General features: G+C 37.9%; 1 protein-coding gene across 1 annotated transcript; it reads right to left on the reverse strand.

Annotated features, from left to right (window-relative positions):
- Positions 1 to 1,136: 1,136 nt before the first annotated feature.
- Positions 1,137 to 8,385, reverse strand: LOC113238561 (putative nuclease HARBI1). Its single transcript, XM_026475386.1, has 6 exons — positions 8,012 to 8,385; positions 4,449 to 4,645; positions 4,094 to 4,223; positions 3,754 to 3,892; positions 2,096 to 2,560; positions 1,137 to 1,718 (listed from the first exon to the last, which is right to left on the reverse strand). The coding sequence occupies exons 1-6, from the start codon at positions 8,321 to 8,323 to the stop codon at positions 1,525 to 1,527; spliced, it is 1,437 nt and encodes a 478-aa protein (XP_026331171.1). The 5' UTR covers positions 8,324 to 8,385; the 3' UTR covers positions 1,137 to 1,524.
- Between the last annotated feature and the right edge of the window lie 1,161 nt (positions 8,386 to 9,546).

Raw genomic sequence — 9,546 nt, forward strand, 5'->3', positions numbered from 1 at the left:
ATCGTCGCACATGGACATTTGCAGCATCAGATAGCTGCGTATGCGAGCCCTGTAAACACGCTTTTTGAAGAACCCCATGTCATAGCGCAACGAGAACACTTCAGGAGGAAGATCATTCCACACCTTGCAGGTTCGAGGAAGAAACGAACGAGATGCCACGTGTTATACTCAATTTAGTGAATTCAAAACTTTAAAACCCTGTAAACTTGGCAATTTCGACTTACGATACTTTACGTACGAGGGGTCGAAATGTGACTTTAATAACTACAGGGCTTCACTTCAAAACCATTTAGCAGGTTCTCTGTAGTACTTAAAGATAAATGTATATTAAGTTATAGCGTTCAGGAAATATGTCTGCACTCAATATCTGTTAAAATTAAAGCTCAAATTTAGTTCAATAATTCGTCACATAATACACGTAAACCAGCTATAAAAAACACCTTTTCGTAAGCCATGAATTAAAACCTGCTTATAGTTTTCAAATTTTGGCACCAACTTCATAGATTGTATTATCAATGTTGCATAAAGATTATAACACACCTTACGAGCTCGTTAATTTTGTTCACTCGAACCTAAAAGAATACTGAAATAAAAATTTAAATCACTCAACTCATCAGACTCCAAATTTTGCGCAAGATTTGTGTCTTTTTATAATACAGGAGTTAAGTCACTCAGCTAATGTCTTCGGCCCTTATTAATAAGTCCATCTCATCTAGTCTTAAGTCTTTATACGTAAATATCGCATCATTTAAAGTTGTTAAAATTTCCGTTCTAAAGTCACTTAGAATTGTATCGTATATCATTAACCGTTCTTACAACTGAGCTACCATCGAGTATATAGCCTGCAATAGAGACGAAATGTCATTTAATTTGTTTGAAAACTATTCTGCCAAATCATTACGATGACAACTGCGCTCCGATTGGCCAGGCCGAATTCAAATCAATTGACGGGCGTCGTCAAATATTTCACTTGAAATCGACATTGAGAAATCAGATATTTAATTACGGATGAAATGTAATTCCGTTTGTTTTGTAATTAGATGTTTTGCTGTTTTTCCCACACCATCGAATGGAACAGCCCTCCATTGTTAGAGATATTATGTTTATTACAATAAATACAGAATATTTTTGGAATAGGTGGCCCTTATTTCGTCTCTATTTGTAGTTATATATACTCAATGTGAGCTACAGATCGACTCAGCAGATCTTACGGATCAGTTGGTAAGATTGGTAGCCACGTTGAGGCAACAGACATTGGCTAAAGTACAGTCGGATTGAAGGAATTTTTCTTTGTATCTGTTAGAACTTTGCAGCAATAATAATAACAAAGTAATGAAGTATTTTCACAAAAAAAATATATCAATAACATGACAGAATAAACATTATGATATTGAATAAAAATAAGTAAGTTTCGCCGATACGCGTTTAGGGAACCGGTTTATTAGTAGGGGCCGAGATACCAGAGCCGAGAGAAGGGAACGAATGGTGTCTAAGAAGCGAGCGGTGTCCCCGGCGTCAGCGGCGTCAGTGGTGCGGCGGGTAGTGGCCCCAGGCGGGGGGCATGAGGGGGTAGGTGTGCGCGTGCGCGTGCGGCGCCGGCATGTTCAGGCGCGGCCGCTTGCTGCCGTCGTCCATGCCCAGCAGCGGCCCGGCCTGCGGCGGCGGGGGCGCCATCTGCGCGGGGTGCGGGGGCAGCGGCGGCGCCTGGCTCTGGTGCGCTGCGGGCAAACGGGGACCTGTCAATATCTCTCGTTAACGGGGAAGGACAACATACTTTTCAATATTGGTGAAAAAAACACGCACAAATACTTACTGCCTAAAATAAAGGCAATGCCGACATAAATGTATGTAATCCGTTTTAACTAGAAAACATTTATAAATCAATTTTAACTTTTCTACCATTTTTTGTTGCAAGCATTTTTATGATTAAAAGTAAAAGCTAATTTTTCACGACATTGAACCTTATTAGACTTTTTCTGATTTAAATCAAATTAAGCTCACCGTATTCGGTATACGGTTAACGGTATTAACTCAAAACATGTTTTAATCATTCTTTCTCTGGTCTCTTCAAATACAAAAATGTTTGAAGACCTACCTTCTAATATCCGATCTTTCTTAGACATCCTCTTCTTAGGAAGTTCAGGCGCTACTCGTCTCTCGTTCCACAGTCTTTCCATCAGCTGGGCCCTGACCCTCACACCTTCAGTATCATCGTTCAGCTTCTTTGAAATTGGACCGTTGGCAACTTTCTGCTTCATCGCTTCTAACCGTTCCTCTGTTTGAGTCATAGGACATAAAGGCAAACCTCTTCTGTTGCAGAGATTGTGTAATATACAACAAGCTACGATCATCATGGATACCATGGGAGGGTCGTAAGCCTTGTTACAGGTGGACTGGAGACATTTCCATCGGCTTTTCAAGTGTTTGATTGCGTCCGTCACTGCGGTGTGCGCTTGTGCATGGAGGGTGTTGTAGTGCTTCTCTGGTGACACTGGAGATTTCTTTGTTATCTTCGGTATTGGTGTCATTATGTAAGGTTTTACCGAGTAGTAGGCACTACCTGAAATGTCAAAAAAACCGGCGTTTAGAGTAGGGTTGTTGCTGATGCAGGTTATTTACACATCAGCGGATGCTGCTTTTACTGAATCTATCTACATGAAAAACCATTTTCCCATACTAACATAGGCTATAAGTTTTTGTAACTAAGACACTATGGAAATGGTCTGAAATATAAATCTAAAATTTTGAATTTGATTTGAATTATTTTCTTTGGTATTGTAATAGTTTCCTCGTATATTCGCGACACACACGTCCGGTACTCACTCGGTTTTAGGGCACACACTTTTCTCGGTGGTGACAATAGCTGAGTGGCATCCTGTTACATACGCCACAGCCACGCACATGACACTTAATCTAATTGTGTTAAATATTTCATGTTTGCTTTGTTGTTGTGTATGATTTTATTTTTATTCCTTTTTTTCCAGTTATTTTTATTTTAATCTTTTGTTTTAATGTAGCTTCATCTTTTTTTATCTTCATTTTATTACTGTGTATATTTTTGTTGTGGCGTAGTAATAAAAGATTTCTATTCTATTCTATTCTATTCTAATAAAATATTATTTCATTGATTTTGTGACATTTATAATTTAAGAATCAATCTTCATGAAGACAATCAATCTATAGCTTAATCGTTGTGGAATTTTATCAAAGTTATTGTGGCGTTTGTTGGGGGTTAGCTCAATAAAACAACATTTGTTGCTTCACGTAGACGTGCGATACACGCTCACGCCACTGTCTCGTGTCGTCATGGCGGGAACGGCGGGCCGCAGTGTGACATATATTGTCTATTGTCTACAGTACACTATGTCAATACACTATAGTTATATTTTAAAACCAACAGTCTGTTTCTAGATGATCTGTAAATTATCCCAAAGTACCTTTTAGATCATGTCATGACTCGAACGTGTGCAATGAACATTAGCATCAACAAACAACCCTGGTTTAAAGCTATTTAGTTGTCACATAGACAGGGTTGTTACATATTGCACCCTTAATAATAAAATGGAATAATTCAAAAAGTTATATTTACGAGAAACACAAAAAAAAATAGTATGAAACAAAAACAATATTTTCTTATACATATACTGTCATTCGAATACCTCAGAAAAATCGACCAACCTGTATTATAAAGGAGCTCCATGCACCAAAAACTCCCATAAAAGGAACCTGTCCAATACAATTCGTAATACTCACCGAGAAGCCAGCATTGCTCGTTGGCGTCGTTAAGGCTCTTCAGGTCGACGGTGACCGCGTGGCGCGACAGCACGCCATGATGCGAGTGCGCGCCTGGACTTGGGTCCACGCTGATGATGGTCAGATCGCTGTCGCAGATCTGTGAAGCACCACCATCTATTTTGAGACTTTTTAACTCTTTGCTGCGGTTGTGTTAAGTTCTTAGGACATTTGCTGTGTAAAGCAAGAACTACTAAGCAATATTTAAATGGACTATGCATAACCAATCACAATGTTTTAATGGAACACGCTTTAAGCCTTGCTACCGACAAACAAAAACCATTGTGTTATTGTTACTAACAATTTGTACTTTCTTGGAGTGATAAGACTTGTTGAAGTGGCTCTTCTGGTCGTCATCAGGCTTGGCAATGGGCACGTGTGTACAGTCGATGCAGCCCACAACATTTGGGATGCCGTACTTCATGTAAAACCTAAAGAAGGAGAGAGATATATTTTATTGAATATCATAATGCTTTTATTACCGTGACAGCGCTGCACTAGTTTATTGATGCTGGTTAAGTACAGTTGAATTAAAGGAATTTTCAGTTACATACCTTTTTCTATATAGGTTCTAATTCTAGGTGGTTAAGTATTTACTAAGTTTAAAATTCTGGAGTTCTATTATGAATTTATTAAAAGTAAATAGCAAAACAAACCTGGCTTTAACAACATCTCTTTCATCTCTCAAATGTGGAAAGTGTATGTGTTTCTTGACAATAGTTGGATGGTTCAAAGCCTCTGTGACCTGAGTTACTGCAGTCGACACAAAATACTGTGTTATGTTCGGGTCGGTTTTGCCTGCTACAGACTTCTGGAATTTGCCTGTCGCGTAGAATGATATGGCTGCTAAAATCTAAAACAGAATTTTTTTTTACTAACATAATTAAAATAATAATTAGTAAAAAAAGTATATGTAAACTTTTAATGATTCTTTCTTTTTATTATTATTATTATTTCTCGTGTTCTTTGTGAAAACAGTTGTAGTGCCTGTAGTGAAGAACAGGACGGAAGACATTTCTTGCCTTAAAAACTATAGACCTACATCCTTGGCTACTATCATTGGGAAGGTACTGGACAGTTTGCTAGACAAGCACTTGAGGAGGCATCTGAAGTTACATGATGCACAATTTGGGTTTAGACCAGGTCTATCTACAGAAGCTGCTATCCTTTGCCTCAAGCACACTGTCCAGTATTATACCTCTAAGAAGACTCCAATCTATGCTTGTTTCCTTGACCTGTCCAAAGCTTTCGATCTTGTATCGTATGACAGGTTATGGACAAAGCTGCAGGAGGAGACCAGTCTTCCAAGAGAGTTTATAGGTCTATTTAAGTATTGGTACTGTAACCAGAATAATTTTGTAAAATGGGGAGGCTCGATGTCGAGCATGTACAGGTTAGAGTGTGGAGTGAGACAAGGTGGGTTACGTTCGCCAAGTCTCTTCAACCTTTACATTAATCGTTTAATTGATGAGCTTAGCAACACCAAGGTCGGATGCTCGATAGATGGAATAATGGTGAATAATATTAGTTACGCGGATGACATGGTGTTGCTGAGTCCCTCAATAAGTGCTCTTCGGAAATTGTTAGGCATATGTACAAAATATGCAGAGGCTCATGGTCTTAGGTACAACGCGAGTAAGAGTGAGTTGCTAGTTTTTAAATCAGGTAGCAAAACCTATAGCACTGTGCCTGAAGTTACTCTGTGTGGCACTCCTCTTAAAAGAGTCACCGAATTTAAGTACCTAGGGCACTGGGTCTCTGCGACTCTAAAGGACGATTTAGATATTGAAAGGGAGCGTAGGGCGCTAGCAGTGAGGGGCAACATGTTGGCTCGTAGGTTTGCTAGGTGTACTGACGACGTCAAACTTATGTTGTTCAAGGCGTACTGTCAGTCATTTTATACATGTAGCCTATGGGTCAATTACACCCAAAAAGCTCTAAGCTCCCTTCGTGTGTTGTACAATAATTTATTCAGGATGCTGTTGAAGCTGCCTCGATTTTGCAGTGCATCGGGAATGTTCGCCGTGACTCGCTTAGATGGCTTTTCAGCTATCATGCGAAAAAGGGCGGCTTCTTTGTTGCGCAGGATTCGGGGCGGTGATAACAGCCTCCTGAGTATAATTGCAAACCGTGTACAGGGTTGCTTCCTAGATCACTTGTCTAGGATGCACATTGGTTTTGTGGCCTATAATAATAAATTGTAAAATAAGCAATTTGTAATACTAACCCTATTTTTAAGTGTTTTGTTACTAACCCTTATGGACTTGGTCCGAAATAAAGAAATTTATTATTATTTATTATTATTATTATATACCAGTAAAGGCAGTATGTACAGAGCAGAGGTATACATTGTGTACTACTAAAATTACATTAAATTTTTGAGGTCCCAAAATTGATCTTTAAAATTTAATTACTATCATCATAAAATCATCTAGGCAGCGCATTGCTATGGAGAATTAGGGAAAAAAAAATCACAAATGATTGTTGTATGTCTGACACTGGACTGGAACAAATTGTCTACGCTAGTGTGTACCGGTTGCATTCTGGAGACCCGGAGACGACTAGTCTGTTCAACTATCTCTGCAGCTCGGCGGAAATAGTCCAACAACGGTATCCTAAAGCGCAACTTGTCTTTTTGGGGGATTTTAATGCTCATCACCAGGAATGGTTGTTCCCATACCAAAAAACTGACCACGCTGGAAGAGAGGCGCGGGCATGTGCTCTATCGCTAGACCTCACCCAGCTGGTGAGTTGCGCTACCAGTAATATTGTTACACTGACAATATGAAGTATAATGAAGGCTCAACAGTACAATCGCACGAGTTGAGAGTTGAAATTAATATGTTGAATAGACTACATAGTTCACAGACAACAGTCCAATCCTAAAATATTAGCTTTAGGATACTCGTAGTTTTCATAATGAAAATTATTGAAATATTCGAATATAAATGATAACAAACAGGTTTTGTAAGTTAAGAAAGCACGGCGTTTGGTTGTTGCAGTAACATTTTATAAACAATGCAAAAAAATAAACATTTTCGTAATATTGAATGAAAAAGCATAAATTAATAAGTAATTGTACATTTAAGATTGAAATTTACTACATTACTATTTAGTATGTATGCTTTTATTATTGAAAAATAATTTTTAAAACAAATTAATTTTACATAGTTTAAATCTTGGTTGTGTCCCACAATTAGTAGGTTAGGGTAGTATATGATAAAAGCCAGAAGTGAATTTGTTTGCATTTCCGATATTATATTATAATTTAAAAACTTCATAGACAACATGAATCAGGATTTTGCGCTTTTGCCTGGTTTTTGGTTAAATTTAGTTTCTCATTTAACTCAGGAAGTGGGGTGTTCTGTAACTCCCCACTCACATAGGGCGGGGGGAGGTTTTTACCCCGCTAAAGGCTCGGGGGTAGGGATTTACCCCACTCTTTGGTTCTGAGGTTATTTTTTTCAAAATTAATATCTTGAAAACTATTAATGTCTAAACTTTGAAACTTTGCATGGAGGGCCCTCCCCTCTCTCGAACCCCCCCTCCCTTCTCTCGAACTCCCCTCCCTCCCACCCCCTCAAATCATGCAATGGTAATGTACAGTCCTTCCTCAATATCTGTCACCTGGGGGTTGGCCCCAGTTTTTCTTTTAAGCTCTGCTTTTTTTTTTAAATTTGCTGTCCCCTCTGTTTACACGATTACAAAGGTGCTTTGCTCGCGCAGGCTGAGCTTGATTGTGTTTTTATGTTTGCCTGCCATCACCACCTTTGTGTTGCATATCATTTTCTCAATTAGTGGAATTTATTTTCTAATTTTAAGTAAAAAAAATTATAATTGTGACTACTTAGGGCTCGGACATGCTCGCAGCCGCCATTGCTATGCTGGGGCCATGGCCCCCTCTGTATCCTCCATGCTGTGCCACTGGGGTTCCATTCCCGGGTTAGTAGAAATATTTTTGTAAGGCCTAAATCTATTTCTCTCGGGAGTTTGGGTGTAACATGTAGTTGTCTACGAGTGTGTCCATGACACCCGCGATACAGGGTTTCCGTAGGGCGGAGCTATGAGTAGGTACGTTATTTTATTATTTTTTTGGCTTCTGTACCACTTGTATTCATTTCTCAAAAGGGGCAAGCTATTTTAGATCTATTTAGTATTTTTATTAAAACCTTTCCATGTTCCAAAACAAAACCTAACATACAACATGCATTATACATACCTTACAGTCAACAGTAAAATCTGGAGTTTTGGTAGTTTCAGGCATAAGAGGTTTCAAGTCATCAATCAAAGCACGCGCTAAATCTTTCGATAACCTATAGGTTTCTATGAAATTAGGTTCGGCAAGATCGAAAGGATCCGTTTCTTGCTTAGAACCTCTTTTCTCGGGACTTTTTGGCTTTTCTGGAGGCTGTTCACAGGGTCGTTCTTCTTGCTTCTGTATTTGAGGTGTATCCCACTTTAATAACTCTAATATCTCTGGCTCCTCGTCAACTACGGATATATAACCATCCTCGGGAGGCTTTTCGGCCATTTTTACACTAAATAACCCTAATTTTATTGATATTTTACGAATATAATAGCGACAACAGCTTCGGGCTTTATTGACAAAAAATGACGTTTGAAAGAATGTTGCTATTTTGAAACCAATGTTTTTGCTACCATTTTATAAATTTGGTAAGTTTTCTATTACAGTTGCACAAAAACACAAACGCAGTGAACGAAATCATACTCAACTCAGGGGGGCTACTCTCGATCTCCGTCCGACATCCGTCCGGAACAATTACTGTCAAATAAGTAATATTCGACAAAATTAAAAGACAAATATCCAGTATGAAGCTTCATTCGCATCACGCGTCTTTTCATTTAGTCAAGTATTGCTTATTTGGCAGTAATTGTTTCGTAATTGGACGGATGTCGAACGGAGATCGAGAGTAGACCCCCCAGGACTAGAATATGATTTCAAGCACTAGAAATCATACTCAAGTCCTGACTTGAGCATTGAGTACCTATAGTTGTAAGTGTTATCGTTTTACGTTTTAAGTGTAATATTTTAATATTATTATACATATATTACTATATATATTTTAATATTATTACTATTTAATAATTTAATATATTATTATTATGTTATATGTACGATTTTTAGTATTATAATTTATGATAATTTTGACGATTGGCTCCCGAGTACCCAGAGCCGTAAAAACCAATAAAAAAATTGTGTCTTTTTTACTTTTCTTGGCAACGGTGAACTTTATTTCCATCCCTTACGGGTCAACTTGATACAAAAGTCTTATTTTTATTTTTTTATTTTTTTTTTCACTTCTCACGCTCGTAAAGTTCGTATTTATGCTGGGTGTAGGCTGCATAAAATAGGATTTTATGCTCTAGTGCATAAAATAGGATTTTATGCTCTAGTACATAAAATAGGATTTTATGATCTAGTGCATAAAATAAAAAAAACCATCACAATTGTTGTAATTTTACATTCAATTTTAATTAAATCATCGTTTATGTTTAATTTTCTCGCAATCGAAGTGAAAAGCAGAGTGTATAACTCGTTCATAAAACACATTTTAACCTCGACTTAAGTATTCATATATTCTTAGGTCGGATGTATATTCGACCTAAGAATATATGAATACTTAAGTCTTATACTTAAATCGCCTCAGGTAAAATGACGCTTTTTATGCACTTGTTGTACAATCTACTATATGATCGCAGGCAATAATTAATTAGAAGCCTGAAAGTTTGTGT

The sequence above is a fragment of the Hyposmocoma kahamanoa genome, unplaced genomic scaffold, assembly GCF_003589595.1.
Source record: "Hyposmocoma kahamanoa isolate Upper Pololo Valley unplaced genomic scaffold, ASM358959v1 96871, whole genome shotgun sequence".
Classification (NCBI taxonomy): Eukaryota; Metazoa; Arthropoda; class Insecta; order Lepidoptera; family Cosmopterigidae; genus Hyposmocoma; species Hyposmocoma kahamanoa.

What these genes read in the sequence shown, in the direction of transcription:
- LOC113238561 (XM_026475386.1), bottom strand. Translation starts at nt 8,323, where the DNA reads ATGGCCGAAAAGCCTCCCGAGGATGGTTATATATCCGTAGTTGACGAG. An exon ending in ATTTTACTGTTGACTGTAAG is followed by an intron (nt 4,646 to 8,011) that starts GTATGTATAATG and finishes ATTCTGTTTTAG; the next exon opens with ATTTTAGCAGCCATATCATT. An exon ending in CGAGCAATGCTGGCTTCTCG is followed by an intron (nt 2,561 to 3,753) that starts GTGAGTATTACG and finishes TTGACATTTCAG; the next exon opens with GTAGTGCCTACTACTCGGTA.